The sequence below is a fragment of the Echinococcus granulosus genome, assembly GCF_000524195.1.
Source record: "Echinococcus granulosus chromosome Unknown EG_S00265, whole genome shotgun sequence".
NCBI lineage: Eukaryota > Metazoa > Platyhelminthes > Cestoda > Cyclophyllidea > Taeniidae > Echinococcus > Echinococcus granulosus.
The window spans coordinates 1-17,549 of record NW_020170645.1 but is presented as its reverse complement, the minus strand read 5'-3'; the positions used below and the strand labels follow the sequence as shown (position 1 = coordinate 17,549).

The following is a 17,549-nucleotide window of genomic DNA, read 5'->3' as shown; positions in this document are numbered from 1 at the left end:
GTTGTTGTTGTTGTTGTTGTTGTTGTTAGAGGCTGTGATGAGTTTGCTACGCTTGCATTTATTATGGGATTACCTGTTCCAGAGGAAGCTGTTGGAGACTGAGAAGGCGGCGTTAGTTCTGTCGTTGTTGTGGTTGGGGTTAAAGCAGAGCTTACTGCAGCTGGTGCTAGTGTACCCCTGCTGTTGCAGTTACAATCCAAGTTGATGTGGCAGTGTTTACGGCTGTTGTGAATTTATCCATCCCATTGGACATTTATGTAGTCTCTAATGCTCCCGTTATCTTAGGCATTAGCGTTTGCAATAGCCCACTGTAGTTGATTCTGCTAGAGTGCTTGTATTATGGCTCGAAACTGAGTTGATTTTGCCCTGATTGCGCATTCTATAGTCTTGTCTGTTCTAGTGAACTTTGGTGTGGTCAGTGAATCTCCCGGTTGCGCTGGCGTTGACCATATAATTAGAATTGTGCGCCCTTTCATTACTTGTTTCAATTGTGTCTGTTGTTATTGTCGTTTTTGTTGGGAAATGCCCCAGTGTGGCAGTAATTGTGGTTGCTGTGAGTTTATCCACAGCACTGGATGCCGCTGAAGTCTGTGAGGCTCCTGTTGCTGTTGTAGTTTTGCTCTCCGAATTTATTTGTGCTGTGCTGTTGGCTATTATTTTCAAAGGCTTCGTTGATGATGCTGAAAGTTTGCTTCTAAATGCAGCAAAAGTGATAATCACTACATGAAGAACTACAAAGAATTAAATCTTTAGATTAAGGTGTGGGTACTGCTTTCAGATTTTGCCAACTTATGTAGCAGATATTAATGAGCATGTGTCAATTTTGTCAGCTATATTTGACAATATTTCTTTGGTGCATCTGTGCTTTTGTAAAGCTAGGGTCTTCCAATTCCTTTAAAACGATTCTCATTGCATTGTGAAATGGTTTAAATGGATATCTCAGCTACACATTTTTATTTCCTCTCATAACGTTTACCACCCTAAAAGTGGTCTGCATTCTAATAATTGTGAAACTTTTTTTCGCGCATACCCATTCTTCTAGTTCCCTGTTAAGTTCTGTACTTCTTAAAACACCAGCATGTTCGTGCATATAGAAAGCGCTATAAGGTAGCTCAAATTTTGCCATACCGATGAAGTGTACAAACCTTATTAGGGCATCACCGCGTATTGTGAGCTTTCCCATTTATCTTCAATCCATGTTGCAAAATGAGTATAAAAATTTGAAATGCGCTTAGGCATTTAAATTCATGCTAGAATGAAGGAAATATGAATGCCAGTCCCGTCAAATATTAAGTGACTTAGCGGCAAGCATGTGTGATGCTTATGTTGTTTTAATGTTCCTTTTAGAGAGGAGGTGGAGAGACGAATCGAACCTCGTGGCAGAGGCATCAGCGTCTTATAACCCGGGAGCGGTTCCGCGCCCACATCTCCTTAAACACTGTACTTGCTTCCCTCATTTACGTATCCTAATAGACTTGTCGAAGTCGAATCAACCTGGGAAGAGGGGATCCACGAGTCTCGTCCTGCACTGGTGGCTGCCTCGGCGGATCTCCACCCTTTCTGAGAATGAGGACGGTTAAGTAGATTTGCTTGTAAACTTAATAAAATAGTTAAAACCAAATTTTTTTAATGATTGAAAAACTAATTTTTAGCATAACTTTGGTTCGAGTCGGACTTTTTTTATTTTTCATCTGCATGAGGTTGTTTGAGATTGAGGGGAACGGATTTATTCTAAATGCGAGCATGTGGGCAGCTGGATAGACCGGTCACATCTTCTTCTACAATCATAGTGAGATTTTGCATTCCATAACAGGGCTAACACCGTCGCCATCTCTTCGCTCAGTGTCAAACAATTTAAAATTTGACCTCTTCTCCAATACAATTAAATGCGCCCCACGTTTGGTGTCATCGCCAATATTCTTCGAATTTGCAACATGTCAAGCTATGCAGGTGATTGTTGGGAGGCCAGTGTCACACCCCAGGGTTTGCTACTCAGTACTGAAAAAAGACCTGTGGAGAAAAAAATGACCACATAACCTAAAAGAAAAACAAATTACCAAATCATTGCATATTTAATCAAATAATTTACGGTAACGAAAGCCTATGAGAGAGGACATTTTGCGAAGTGAGTAAATAGGGCGTTTCTTTCCACGAAACGAATTTTTGGAAAATGTTTAATCCTTACTGAGCGAACGAACACCACCTTAACGGACGAACTTTGCAATCCACCAAATTGGACTTACCTAGCTAAACAGCAACGCAACGTAAAAATTCGCGGCTCCTTAATGGAACCTCGTATTGTGAGAGTAACCTTTTTTTGTATTCCCCAGGTAGTAATCTAAACATTGGAGAAGGATATCAATGCCTTAATGCAACAAACTAATCAGGGCTCACAAGTTGTGACCTGTCCTTTCAGTAAGTAGGAGCTAATGTCTGGTTAACGCTAAATTAAAGTGATGAAGCACTGCTATGCAGGTGATTGTTGAGAGGCCAGTGTCACACCCCAGGGTTTGTGATCCGGAGCAGAAAAAAGACCAGCGAAGACGAACTTGACCGCGTAATTTAAAAGGAAAACAAATTACCAAAATATCGCATATTATATTAAATAATCTACGGCGACGAAAGCCTTTGAGGAGGACATTTTTCGAAGTAGGTAAATGGAGCGTTTCTTTCCACGAAGCGAATTTTTCGGAAAACATTTAATCCTTACTGAGTGAATGGACATCACCTTAAACGACAAATTGTACATTCCACCATTTTGAACTCACCTAGTTAAGCCGCAACGCAACGCCAAATATTGAGGCCCCTTAATGAGACCTCGTACTGTGAGAGCAACCTAGTCTTTTGTATTCCCCAGGCTATGACCTAAACACTGGAGCAGGACATCAATACCTTAATGTAACAAACTAATCAGGGCTGGCAAGTTGTGACCTGTCCTTTTGGCCAGCAATAGCTCATATCTGGTTAACGCTAAATTAAAGTGATGAAGCACTGCAGACATACCTCGATTTACCTTCTACTGAAGTGCCCACTAGAAAAAATGATGCACTGTAAAAAATCACAAGTGTTTCATCTACTATCAAATCATATGGACAAAATAGCTTTATTTTTTGATTTCGCTTTTACGCACTTCATCATGACATATGAGTAGCAGGACTACGTGAAGCAAATGCAGCAAATGAGATTAGCCTCGTCTGTCAAACCAATACTTCTGGGAAACAATGTTATTACACGTCATTTTATTGTCAAATCGTGCAATATATCCTCTGAATGTCAGCGGGATGATCTTTTGGAACTTTAATCCAATTTGTCGTTCTTAGGGGTTCACAACTTCTACTCTTCAGCTGCAACTCTGAAAAGACAAAATTCTTGCGCCAGCAAAGAAGAATTACTCGTCAAATAGGCAATGTTCTCGCATTTAGGTAAGTAAAACTGGCCTGCGTGACAATAAATTTGGATGCCAAGAATTAGATCCTTTACATCCAGTTGCAAACAAGCCATTTTGGGGGAGAAAAGAACTAATGAAAAAATTCACTAACTCTTTGATTAATCAAAACGTGGTCAGTGCATTAGGCAGTAATCATTTATGTAGCTAAAATCTCACAAGGGCCACCTTTATATTTACCAGATTTTTACTGTAGCCAACCCAAATTAAAGCAATCAATTTAAGGCTGCAACAAACTTTAATCAAAATGTTATTTTTTTATGCCGGATGACATTTTTAACGGCGCACTCTGGAAATTACTCATTAAATGAGAAAGGCAGCTGATAAATAAATGACACAACTTATGCTACACACATTACGGGGTCGGTTGCTTTCATGCAAGGCCACATAACAATTACAGAACAACCAGGGGAGAGCAGCCTTGCCTAAATTCATCAAAATATGGTTGAAACTAAAATACAAATAAAACAGGCATTGTATTTTGTACGGCTAGCATTTAACTTCGCCCCATTCTCATTCTCTTCAAAATGCCAACCTTTTGACGTCGTATGCCACTGTAAGGACTGTTCAAAATACTCGTTTTGACTGGTCTACTCCATCGAGCTTTAATCCTAATACGATACAATGCAACGCATCTTGTAAGTAATTTCTCGCATTCGAGCTCAACTGTTAGTAACAATGCCTTTGCATAACGCAGGGAATTCTAAAAATCCGTACGCACAAAATGCAGTGCAACAGAGCGGACTGTGGTGATATTGCTGGTCATCTACAAATAACCGCACTGAACACACCCAAGACAAGTTTATTTCCATGACTTAATCTCGTCCCTAGGTGTGACCATTTAAAGCTCCTTAGGGTAAAATTCTTTATAAATTAATCCGTGCATTGTGTGATTTGAGATTGTATTGACGCATAGATCTGGGATGTCTTTCCCTCACTAGGTTTGGAGAGATATGTCTCACCAAACAGTAATACTCACACGATTAAGCAAAAAAATGATTTGATATTTTAAAAATGCAAAGACTTTAAATCAACCTCATCTTGGAATTCGGCGGCAAGATTGACATTATAGGTATTTTTGGCAATTAATTTAATCAAGTCTAATCATCAGTTAGACCCTTCATCAATTAACAGATCCAGTCATCGTGTTGCTTTCAAAAATTGTACATCGCTTGAGTCTTGCCTGAAGTGATAAATTGTCATAGGATTACGGCAGAAAATAAAGTTGCAAACTTAGAGAAAAACTGTGGAACTACTAACATGACCCGAAGACCGGGTCGTCGAGTGAAGTGTGGTCTGTCGAGAGTTGAGTGCCTGTATCACGGGGAAAGTAGTAAAGCAAACTAGTAATGAATAAAACAGCCTCTATCCACTGCATTCCTACTCATTGTGTTAAGTAGTCTGCCGGCTATTACTTAATCCAGCATTATGCAGCTAAGTAATGGTTAGACGACGCAAGAAAACGCCCTTAAGTAAACACGGCATCAGTGAACCGAACTTCAGCATTGATTCTGCGTTCCGCCGAATATCATCTTCATTTACGCAATGGTGAATTTCGCTGCATCATGTTTCTCACTTCCTCAGATCAGAGTGCGCTCATTATGATACGCTGAACGCATAGCGACCTGACGACACTCAGGAAATTTACCTGTCAGTGGACAATAAAATAGTACTAAATATAAAAAATTGAATTTTGCATTAAATTATAGCTAAATGCACCAAAAAGTGGAGCTTTGTCTTTCTGTGCGAGCTTGCGGAAATTGGGATGAATTATGAAGTATGGTTCCCAACCATTACCCATGGATACGGCATCTAAGTATTGACATTTACTACTGGATTGAGTGGAATAAAAGTGAAGCGACAGGAAGTTCTGTGGGGTGTTTCTTATGCTAATATTCAATGTTGCTGTATTCGGTGACAACACCGACAATGCAGCAAAAGTTGGCGGTTCACCTAAAATGAATGCCTCACTTGTAATAACAACCACACGAGCAGCCGACACTGACACAAACAATTCAACAACGGGGATGTTGAATCAGAGGCTGAAATTCTCGGAGCCAAAACAATGGTCGATATTGGCAAGACAGTAAACATGGGGACAATAAAATTCAACAACTTCACACTAGCTCTCATCCCACACCACTATGTCAGTGTAGGTACAATTTTACCTGAGCATAGTGCCGACGCATTCAAGGTAGGTGCCAGAAGAACTTTTCTAAATGTCACTCGATTCTATGCTCCCAATGAAATGTTCATCGAGCATAATCCTCAGTGAATGCCATTTTCATCGGAATATGGCTTCCTGACTAACAATGGGGGAAAGATGGGCCACGATTTGCGGCTATCATTTTTGATTAGTCCAGATGGGAGCTAAGAATGGTCACTCATAACAATGACATCGTCAACGTAATAAAGAAAGTAAGTTATTCCAAATCGATGGAGGCTATCATCTTCCCTTTGAGAATGTACACAGACTAGATCTTGCAGATCTGGTAGTACAGTGCCTATTCAGCGATTGAAAAATTCTTCTCTCCTTTCATTAATCGAAGTGTGTCCATTCAGATATGCTTTAGCGTGTCCAACGAATAAGGGAAAAATAAGTTAAACTGAATGAATCGCAGCAATAGTTCCAATGTTTCCACTTCAAAGGTCAACCAAGTGTAAACAAGCACATAGGTAATGACATAGGCATGACAGCCCACTTGCGCCTTTCTAACACCATCAGCTTCGAGCAAGCGTAGCTGTACTTCCAAAGTGGAATAATGTCGCTGATGAGCCGGTGCTCGGTAGTCACTGAGTGGCATGATTTGCATTCGAGGTTGTACCGGTAAGTGGATTTGGTAGAGAACAGCAAAGGAAGCATGTGACACCATGGCCGAGGTAATGAAAAGCCAAATTGTCTTACAAAGTGTCAGAACTGCAGAATATGGTGTGTGAAGGAAGGCTAATTCTAGGTCAAGTGTTATTTTGAATCTGCGATGCATAATTTTATTCCATTGTTTGATATTGCATGTGAATTTGCTATTTACTTGTAAAATTATTTGTGGGACACACATGTGTTGATATTTTAACCCGCAACTGAAAACGGAGAGTGATTTCATAATATCTAGGGTGAATTATCACAATCCTGGTGTGCAAATGCATGGAGAACATTTCATTCCGTATCCCTAATAATAGTTATGAAGTAGAATGATTGGCATGTAAGCAGGAGATCAGCCTAAGCCGAAGTATTTTTATGGGAGAGTTGAACGCAAAGAAGGGATGGAAGTGCAACCAACAAGAGCTTCGATGGTGCTACCAGAAGTTGCCAAGTTGGGGGTGTGACAAGAAGATGATGTCGATACTTGGGCACTGTTAAATATTCTTTAACGTGTCTGCAATTCCACAAACACCTTCGTGTTTAAGCTTTCCATTTAAGCTTGGGCATGCTTCTAAAGCAGAATTTCGAGCATGCTTCCCCTTGCTGCCACAGTTTATGATCACTTCAAAGGATGATCTTGTTCCAATTTCAAGGCGTATTTATTGTTTGATGACCGTGTCAACAGAGATCCACGTCTCCTTCCTTGCACGACTTTGTCCGTTTGTATAAAGACCGTTTTTATCTATTGTTGTGATTTATTCTCTGCAGTGTAAGCATTGAAACTCTGAAAATGCCAATTCGTGTGAGTCGGAAAACAATTTGTCATATCGCTCAGCCTTAGTTTACACTATTCTATGCGGGGAAACAGACAACGAGTGATTAATTTGTAACGAAGCAATGAGAGCAAGCAAAAGAACCGCTAGAATGCAGAGGAAGTCGGTAGCAGAGAGAGATATGGATAGACGACAACAAGGTCGAAGTTTGAGTCTACGAGAGACCCCTTTGCAGCTTCACTGACTGCACATTGAGATGCTTGAACGCAGAAGGAGGAGGGGGAAGAAGAAGGGTTTATCATCAGATCATACAGCGAAAGGACGGCAACGCGAGATGCTATAGAAGTGTAGGGCTATTCGACTTCAAGAAATGTTACACATTACATCAAACGTCATCTCTAGAATGAATCGTAAATGCCTTCCACGCTGACGGCATTTCCTTATCCCCAATTGCCATCAGAAGGAGTGACGATGCGATTAAAATGATGACGAAGTAGACAGAAATGCAGACAAGCATCGCACTGTGATGCCATTAAAGGATGTACTTGAAGTAAGTGGATTTAAACATGGAAGTAATTCCTGCCATAGCGGTGATCAGATGTGTGCATGATTAGGAGTAAACAATCTGCTTCACTGCTCCATTTTCTTCACTGAGTTGGTATTCAATTCAAAATGGAGCCTCTATTGTATGTAGCATTCGACTTGCACCATTAGGAGCTAATTGTTAGCCTTGACCAGTGCCTGTTGATGGTGCGCTTGTCATTTCTCGGTTTAGATGAAACAGCGGTAATGAGGATGGTAGACGATTGTGGTGCGGCGTACATGCGCATGTGGCGACGCGTAATGATGCATCAAATTTCTCGCAAACATGGACCAAGCAGCTAATGCAGGAATATTCATGCACACCGAAGACTTCCATCGCAGTGCATACCGTGATGGTTTGCATAGTGGGTGAGTAGGAGACTCTTCTTCTTGCTGTTGTTAGGACTACAACGAGGATTGCACATCTGTACGTGGGTGAGAGTCAGAACCTCGGTCGTGGCCTTCTGACAGTGAACCGCAGTGTATTGCGGCAAAGGCAGTCATTTCCGTGAACATTCCACTGGCCTGAAGAATGTCTCATTCTGCACATGTGGTTGACACATGACCTGTGGTGTGACGAAGTTGCGTGGCAGATTATGCATCCACTTTGATGCTACGCATCTTCCCTTTCAAGATGAGAAAGTGCAATTTTGATATGTATATTTCCCTTTTTGATGGCCCTTTCCAAATGAAGTTCAAACTTTGATCTTTTAAATCGTAGCACCGCGAACGTGGCGAGGGAGAACACTGATGGTAGGCAATAAGAAATATGGAGTTGACAGAACGACTCATACCGAATTGTGGAATACTCCTTTAAGTGTCATCTTTTGTCAGGTATATCAATCCCCTTTACGAGCTACAGCTCTTTTCCAACGGGACATAAGCTAGCCGCCAGTGTCAACTTATGGGATATGTTGTGCTTTGCGAATGGAAGAGGCCAGACCCAAGCTGCTTCGTTCCAGGTCTACTTCAGGAGAATGTGACAAATGTCATGCAGTCAATTACTACTAGTGGAGTGAGTTAAATGAGGGCACTTCACATGTTGTGGGTGGTGCTCGTGTCTGGAGAAACATCCTCCAAATCAACGACGTCGGAACGGATCTTGATTCAGGAGATTGCAAAGAGACCTTAGTGCACCTCGATCAACTGGTAATTAGCCAATGCCAAAATAAAGCATTTAAGAGTTTAAACCAAAGTACTCAATCATAATCAGAGACTGGATTACGCACAGACGCAACGATAGAAAAGCAAACAAAATTGAAAGGCATTGGAATGGAGAATAAAAAATGGGCAGAGAAAGTGTATAATGTGGATGCAGCGGTGGAAAGAGATGTGATGTTAAAAGTAAATGAGATAAATCGGGAGGGGCAGCATAACTGTAAAGGAGCAGCCAGCATGCATAATATATGTTACAAACTGTAGTAGGCATAGAAGAAGAAATTAGGAGGGCGGCCGTCGCATTTCCAACTACTACTCCCTTTTGTTTCAGCAGCAAGTATTTAACCCCTTCTCCCTTAAATGTAGCAATAAGTTTGGAAACACTGGATCTTTTTAAGGCACTATCTACCTATCTGTCCATCTCCCTTCCCATTTATCTGCCAGCCTACTTATTATTTATCAGTCACCGAATCAGGCGTAGATGAGTGCAATGACCGACGTAACAACAAATTTTTGCTCCCATCGTTGGGCTGCAGTCAGGCTTGTTTGCTTGAGAAACACTTATGCCTAACATACAATCTATACATCCCTTAATTAAGGCTAAAATTTGAATAAACAGCTAATTTCAGTATAGTTTATAGCAAATATAGTAACTACAGAAGTCTTTCTGTACTATTTTAATCAGCAAATTACGCAATAACCATTCCATTACCTCTATCTATCAAGAAAGGAGATGAATGCATAGCCCTTATACATCCGACAGGTACATCATTTGAAAAGTCAGTAAAACGATGGAACCTGAATATTTGTTTTTTCCACGTCTTCATTGCCCAAATGTCAACGCTATTTGGTCTTTAACCAGAGGGTTCTCAACTCTCATCGAAAATGATACTCCTCAACTAGAACCACAATCTTAAAAGAATAGGGAACACTAAATAAACTAACCGGAAATTCACCCACACTGGGAACACTGACCAGGATAAAGGGAACAAGAGTAGGTGCACAAACTCATCTTTCATTGTGCGCATGCTTACTCGTGTAGCACGTAGCTGAGTATGCATTCATAGGAGGTAAGTTGGGGCAGCTCGTTGGAAAGCACTAAAATACAGTCAAACAATTATCTGATTGCTGCTTCTGTGGTTAAAGGTACGAATTATTTGAATAAAATAGGTAGGTCATGAAGCCACTCCCAACTCTTGATCATGTGACAATTCCCTGTCGTCTTCAACTATCCAAAAGACCTCTGGGATGGGATGCAGCACAATTAGATGCGACATTTGTCATGCTTTATCATCTAAGCAGTGGTTAATGGATTTGGCTTATGTGACCTATTTTCAACGGGGCAATTACTAACTACACACTGTGAATGCTCTTGCCCCAATGTGTTATCGGGTCTAAGGAAAAGGTATTGAAACAGCACAAAGGCACTAGAAACCTGCAAAGCTTTGTCCCTGTAATACTATTTTATTTCGTTCTACCACGATCACAGCATGAATGGAATGTGCTGGAGTGCGAGTGACGCACAAGAGGACGACAATCCCTTCAAACTCCTCCCAGTCCCGATCAAGGGATTACAAGAGTACTCGAAAAAGAGATACTGTTAAATATCGGCCATTAGGTTGATTGATAAGAGTCAGCCCAGAGACTTCGACTCGATTTTTGAATTTGTCATGGCGCTCATGAAGAGATTTGACGTAGGAGTGGCCAGTCTTTGTAAGGGAACAAGCCACCGCTAGCTTCAATAGGTCATGCTGACACGGCCTCATATCCGAACACAACACCCGCAATCTAACGGTAGTAACAGTAACCATTACACATTGCTCAACCATAAGCAATTGTGTCGCATGTGGAGAAGATGTGAAGGGCAGGAATGATTAAGTTCTCTGCTACAGCTACCAGCGGCAAATATCATGCCCATGCGGCATTAGATAGGTATGCCTTTCAGTGATAAGCATCGGTCTCGACTAAAATAAGGTAGTAATCCCACCCCGTCCCTGAAACAGGATGAAAATGAAGGAAATGGAATCAGTTTTCTACCTCATGCTCATATTGTGGAGTGCAATAAGGCGTTTATTACCACACAGATCCTTACCCTTTCGTCCCTTGTCGATACTACTAAGCTAGTCCGCGATGATTTCGTAAAATGTCCGTTGGAGTGCAGCCATTTAACGCATATCTTTCTCAAAATGTCCTACAAGTTCCATTTTTGCCCTGAAGCTTAACTGGCACTTCTGAAAGACTCAGGTATGCCCCACTGAGTGACGAGTGGGTTCAAAGGCAAGTGATTTCCCCAGTTAACATATTCGAATTATGTTATCGGCAAAAACGATGTATGGAGATATGCTCGATGATAAGCGAATATTGATGAACAGGAGAGCAGACAGTCGGAAAAAAAAAAACAGAAAGCGTACGAAAACAAAATGACGCACACATATGTGGGCATAGAAAGTGAACGGAGAAACTTGAGATGTCGAAGGAGGGAAAGCATACTGACACAGTAGTCTTTAATCCCTATACAAACCATTAGCGTTCAACACCCAAGAAGTTTCCTCTCTCGTGGTCGCTTGTGGGAACCATGCAAGAACCGCCTCTTAATCAGTCATTTCCCCCTGATTAACAGATATAGCTTCAGCTGGGATTTGAGTGCCCTATCAGGCATTCTGAGTCCAAGATATATTAGATGACACTGGTAGGTAAGCTTGATTATGCCCACCGACTAAATCAGTCCAGTCTAGGCTGCATTGGCCAATCATTGGATGCACGCACACTGCAGGTGAGTGTGTTGACTAAAAAAAGGCCACCTGCCCAGCGTGCTTCTTTGCACGCCTATCTAGTGCGAGAGATAAACAGGGTCTTGTTCCCTTGCACACGTATCTTCTCCCGATTAGCACAATGCTAAACGTGCAGGATAAGTAGGTTGACAACTCATTAATTTTAACGATTGACCTTAAGCAGCTCTTCATCACTTCCTAATTTTGTACTCAATTGCCTTAGCTCCCACCATTCTGCACATACCATCCTCCGCCATTGTTTTCGCTTTCAAGCACTCTGCTTGCGCAGTAACCACTAGCATTGCAGCCAAATCTTCCACCAATCATACTCACGAAGTGTAAGAATGTGGTCTACATTGCTCTCCAAGTTATCTTGCATTTCTCTCATTATGATCTCTCTGCTTTGTGCATCTCACTCTAAGCAAACTAACTAATCTCTGCTGCGTCAAGTCGATAACGAGGCTTACTTGTGTGAAAGCAGAGCAAATAACGCTACTGAAATTGATTTGAGTACAGGCCTCATGTGATTGGCTATTCAAGATTTGCACACAATACGATCATTTGAAGTAGGCGAAACGACGTTCTCAGTTAGGCGCCTTTACTTTGAAGGAGCAATCATGTTTGTCACTGCTAAAACCATTCTACTCCCAAAATTATTTTTTTTCACCACTTAACAATGCACTGTTTTGTATCAGTTTTGCATACAAAGGTGAAATTGCAACACTGCGCTGAATACTTAGTGGTGGAAAGGGTAGATGAAATGGTTGTAGAATGGACACAGGATGGATTGAGAGGAAGATGTGATAATTGGGCAAGATGCTTCCCCAATCTTTACTAAGGAGTGATGGAAATGCCTCAACCTTAAATATGCCGATTCCGTTGCATCGAAGTTATAAATGGAACGTGCGGCACGGCGTGTCTCAATTTTAAATTGTGTTTTTCCAACAGAGTGGCTACGACCATTCCGAAGGCCAAGTCTGACCATGAGCCAATGCTTCGTCCTTCCTATTGTGCAGTAGTCTAAAACTTGAGGGTCACTACTTTGAGACTTTGCTGATTGAGGATTACGGTTTCGAGCGCCTTTTCTGATTCACAGCCTGGTGAGGTGACAAATCTTGTGGTGAATAGATTTCCTGGACGGCTATTCCGGCCATTGTGGCAACCCAAAACAACTCTTACATTTGTCTACGCAAAGCTGCTTAACAGAGAAATGTTCTTTCCCTCATTGCTTTCCCGTTTGACAGCTACTTTGACAATCGTCTACCTCTCCACACAACACCGACACACGGGGCAACCAATGCTGGTGGGATTCCCGAATGCGCCTTTGTGATGTGTAATTTACGAGCACTTGACCCATTTGACCTCGAGTGATAGATAACATTGCATTAGGTATTAGAACACCTTGACACTGCGCGGTTAGTACCATCAGTCTTTAAAACCTTTCCCTTCTTCTTAAGAGGTAGAGCAAACTGGTCGAAGACACTGCCAAAAGTGGATTTAAAATCATTTCTTTTTGTGCTATTACAACGAATAAAATTGGTTTGGAGAAAATGCACCACGTGTAGTGTCATAGCTGAGTTGTGGCCGAAGCACCTCGATCTTCTCAATAACTTAAGTTTGATGTTGTCAGTGCCATTACCTGCTTTAACCACAATTACACAATGACCGGGCCTCTTCACCTCCCTCTAGTGCATTTTCGCATACAATCCTCTAACACCCGCATTGCTACTGCTTTTCAGGTCGGGGTAGCGGATCCATCACCTTAGCGGCCATTAAGTGACCTCACCGGACATCCTCACTAACCACAGAAGCTGTCTAGCATTTCGCATTAGTCATTGCCTGCAGTAGAGGGGGACAGTACAGCCTGAATTACTTCAAAAGTGGACCATTGTTTAAAATAGAGGCCTACTTGGTGCATTTGTAATTGAGGCTAATGTTGTAGAAAGATGAAGAAAGGATTTGTCCCTACGGTCACATTACATTTTAAAATTACAATGACGGTAGAGGATAGGCATCCTTTTCTCTCTCTGTGGAAGGTCATTATGAAAAATGACACTTCTGTGGAGTTACCAGGGCTTCCATGGCGGTGCATAGTCGTCAGTCGTAAATGCGCGCCCATAGCCAGGGAAGAGGTTACCACACCGAATGTGTTCCATAAAGGCAATGACATTACCATTATAGATTCAACAACTTACTAATCACCTAAACTTTTCGTATATATTTCTTTTCGTTTAAAGAAACTTCAAGTGAGAGTGTGAAAGGGATGTGGGATGGACAACTGCTTTGACTCCCACCTGTTAAAATGTCGTTATTGGAGGTACATCCACATTCGGCATAATAGCTTTCTCCATTTTAAAGATTAACATTTAATCGAACCAGGGCGTGTCGTAGTAAGTACTTTTACTTAAAAAAGCCATAATGGAATGTGAAGTAAGTTGACTCACATCAGCTCCACTCATTCAGAGCTGCCTCAGTGACAAAATGCTTTGTTGGGCTTTGCATTGAGTTTAGCGAGTTGAACCACACTTATTACCTGATCTCTGATGACAGCTAAAAATCATCAGTTTTGCATCTGAGAAGGTTACTTGTTCTGTCAACGTATTTATTGCGAGGGTAAGGTTTATGTGCTTCGTCAGAGGCGACTCCGGAGAGGAGGCAAGGTGCTACAATTTGATTTTGTATAAAGGTTTAAACATACTGTAGATAAATTCCAGTGCTTCCAGATGCAGTCGTAATAAACCAAAGTGGCATAGGAGAACATGCCATTTACGGAAGGACATGGAGGTTATTAATACAGACTGAAGGTTATACCGTAATGCAAGAGAACGACCTCCGGAGGCTGAAGTGCCTGTGTAGTTGAATACGCAGCCAAACGAAGCACCATGTTACTACACAAATTCATTAATTCCATCAAAATACCGCCCCTGTAGAGTAAAATGCCAGAGCATGAGGCTTACTTATTATAAAGGTGGAAAATTTACTTAATGGGAAATGCAAAGCCTTATGTCGTCGTAAAGGCACAAATGTACGGCAAGACGCTTCTGCCGAATGATGGATTGCATTGGAACTTGGCCAGACCTCCACTTTGTAACTACTATCCCCATAATTTGATGCATATGGTAGTTCTTTCAACGAATTATCAATGGATGCACTTTGAAGGGAAATTAGCTACCCTCCCAAGGTTTAAGTGGCACTGCTTGGAGTTAATTTTTTTTTTTCAAGTGAAGCACACACCCGCTAGGTGGTGATGGCATTCTACAAGACTACCGTGTGTGTATACAGAAATAATAGCTCAAGACCACAGGTGGGTGGAGTGATGTGAGGGAAAATGTGACGACTACAATCATTTTTAACCAAGTCAAGAACTGTAAATCTACACTCCCAGAGTTGTCCCAATTACCCCTACAGTGAAATGGCGAATTGGCCTTTTCACCACCTATATCCATACATATATATATATACACACACACACACACACGGATACGGACAGGCGCCTTAGTGAGGAAACAATTTGCACCACCACCGCCATCTTCCCAAGAGCAAATGATTGCTTAAAAAAGTAAAAAGTCAAGCTCTCATAGAAGCATTAGAAAAACTTGCTATGGCATCATATGTACTGGGAATAAAGTGAATGGCAACTTAAAGTACTGTATCTGCAAATTTCGTCTTTTTTCCTTTTTATTCCTGCCTTGATGATTCGAATTCATAGACAAGAGCAATGAGGTGGAAAGCTAACTCTTTGGAGGTGATAGAAAGGTTTATTTACGATGAATACTTAGTTTAACGGAAAAATATGTCATTAAATATGTGTTGTGAAGTTCACACAGATAGAGGGGGTAATGTTTGAAATAGAGGCAGAGCCGATGGGTGGACATCAAGGCGCAACGAGAACATTGAGCACACTTTTCGGCACTCTTCCACGTGTCAAACCCTTGTTCATTGCCATAAAGTAGGTACTGTCACATTCGAACAGGAGGTAGATCACTTCACCAGCCTTAAAGACAGCACGTCAATCAAATATAATGAAAGTTAATGTGGAAAATAGGGGTTAAACAGGGCTATTCTATTATCGGTGTTGAAAATTACCCCAACGGAGAGATCGTCATCTCCGGTGCCGACAAAGTCCTCAATGACCTCGGCTCGTGGCCTACGCTGCAGCACCTGGGCCAGCTCAAGGGTGGAGCTGATACGGCGCGCGTACTCACTGGGCACAACCACTGGCTTCCCTGACCACGTTTCGCACTCAAGATATCTATCCACGGGCAGAGAAGCAGGCTCGCTTTCAAGGTGCTTTGGATCAAAATCCAACCACCGCACGATATCATTGTTCTGCCGCAGAAATTAAAATTAAGTCACTTTTTATGCACAAAGACAAGTCCGGCATGCAAATAAGGGATTGACCTAATCGAAAAGAGCGTATTCACAAACATTTGTAAATTTCATACTTTCAAATATGTTTGTACCTTAAATTCCAGCGATATTGTTTGCTCTGCCTCGGGTATGTTCTTAATCATCAACCACACGACCCTTCTAGTTGAGAGTTCCTGCTGAAAAGGTTGGAGAGATAATGCAGACCATTTGAAAGGCTTAAATTCCACTTAGCGGAGAAAAGTGAGATGCCGAGCTCAGTAAAAAATTAGCGATAAATTTTAAGCTCCATCCAGCACTTTTCGAACAAAAATACCCTTTAAATGACATTGACAACAATTTAACAAAGAAGCAATAAAATTTACCGTTGGCGACACTGCTGGTGCAGCCTTTTCCGAGCTGAGGAAGAAAAATGGATATCATTCCCACTTTAAGAGGTTACATGCATTGGCAGGTTCATGAAGCATTAACCGAACGTTAGGTGGAGGAGTTCCCAAGTTATCGTTGAGGGCTTACGGCGCTGCTCCAGGCTTTGGGGAGGCGTCCTGAAGAGGCTATCCAAAGGCAGGCAGGCAGTCAGATTACTTCTACGGACTACCTACCTCATGACAAGATAGCTAACTAGTTTGTAAAAATGTCGACTCATTTCTTATTGTATCTGTTGTCACAGTAACGTGGTGATTTGATGCTTTGTTTAACTACGCGGGTATTTAAGTCCTCGCTCACTGGCGTGGCCTTTGGAACAGGTTGATAGCCGCCAGCTCTTCCCTACGTTTGTAAGTAGTGTGATCTGCTATACGGCTTTGGCTTGTCACAACTTCAGAGGAGACAAGAAGCGTTACAATGGAAAGGCTCTGAAGGCACCATTTACACCGCTGAAATTCTAAGCATCTGTTAATGTGTGAGGTCTAGGCACAAGAATAACATACCTCCGGTGTCCTAAAACAAGTAATTCCCATTACATAACATGATGAATACACGAAAGATGTAGAAATCAGCCTTAAATAAATTGGGGAAGTAAGTTCCCTCGACAAACATTTCATCAGTCTTTGCAGTAGACAGCCATGCTTAGTAAACTTTTTAAAATCATTCAAACAGATAGAGTACCCGCGAGATTTTATTTTTATGCGTCACCCTTAAAAACAAAGTGGTTTTTATTCCAACCAACTACACACCTACAACATTCACTAATAATAGACGTTTTGATGGTGATTTGTGTGGACTTTTAGCTACAATTCGACACACATGAATCCACCAACGTGTGGAGTCCATTGTGCAGTCAATTGCGTTGACGCTGCAATTCCCTTTTGACCGCCTATTCTTCGGTACAGTTTCGGTGGAAGATCATCAAACAAGACTAACGTGCATTGTCATTTCCTTTGACATTTGCCCACATCAAATATGATTGGCAGTGAAAGTACTAACGCAAAGGAATAGGGATGAAAAGCCTACCCTTTCCTTTCTGCTTGGTCCTGCAAAAGCAAAAATGACTTTGAGTAGGTAGGCCACATATAAGTGTGTCAAGTGCATTAATTGTTCAAAAAATTCCATTATACGGTATTAACTTTTCGCACACGATTATAATGCAAGAG

At 41.6% G+C, this 17,549-nt stretch overlaps 2 protein-coding genes across 2 annotated transcripts in view; one reads left to right on the top strand and one right to left on the bottom strand. All coding sequences in view use genetic code 11, as the record gives it.

Annotated features, from left to right (window-relative positions):
• EGR_10764 (hypothetical protein) overlaps window positions 1–6,546 on the bottom strand; it is a gene marked incomplete at both ends in the record, with an annotated part of 7,364 nt that extends 818 nt beyond the window's left edge. The window contains 5 exons of the mRNA XM_024500013.1: window positions 448–731; window positions 3,014–3,101; window positions 3,626–3,671; window positions 5,119–5,398; window positions 6,351–6,546. Of these exons, the coding sequence (XP_024345573.1) occupies window positions 448–731; window positions 3,014–3,101; window positions 3,626–3,671; window positions 5,119–5,398; window positions 6,351–6,546 (894 nt within the window). The remainder of the gene's footprint in view (window positions 1–447; window positions 732–3,013; window positions 3,102–3,625; window positions 3,672–5,118; window positions 5,399–6,350) is intronic.
• A 1,058-nt stretch (window positions 6,547–7,604) lies between these two features.
• Window positions 7,605–17,206, top strand: EGR_10763 (hypothetical protein; the record flags this gene model as incomplete). The annotated part of the gene is made up of 6 exons (XM_024500012.1): window positions 7,605–7,650; window positions 8,874–9,038; window positions 9,504–9,601; window positions 12,160–12,298; window positions 13,049–13,128; window positions 17,060–17,206. 6 exons carry the CDS (start codon window positions 7,605–7,607, stop codon window positions 17,204–17,206), a joined length of 675 nt encoding a protein of 224 aa, XP_024345572.1.
• Between the last annotated feature and the right edge of the window lie 343 nt (window positions 17,207–17,549).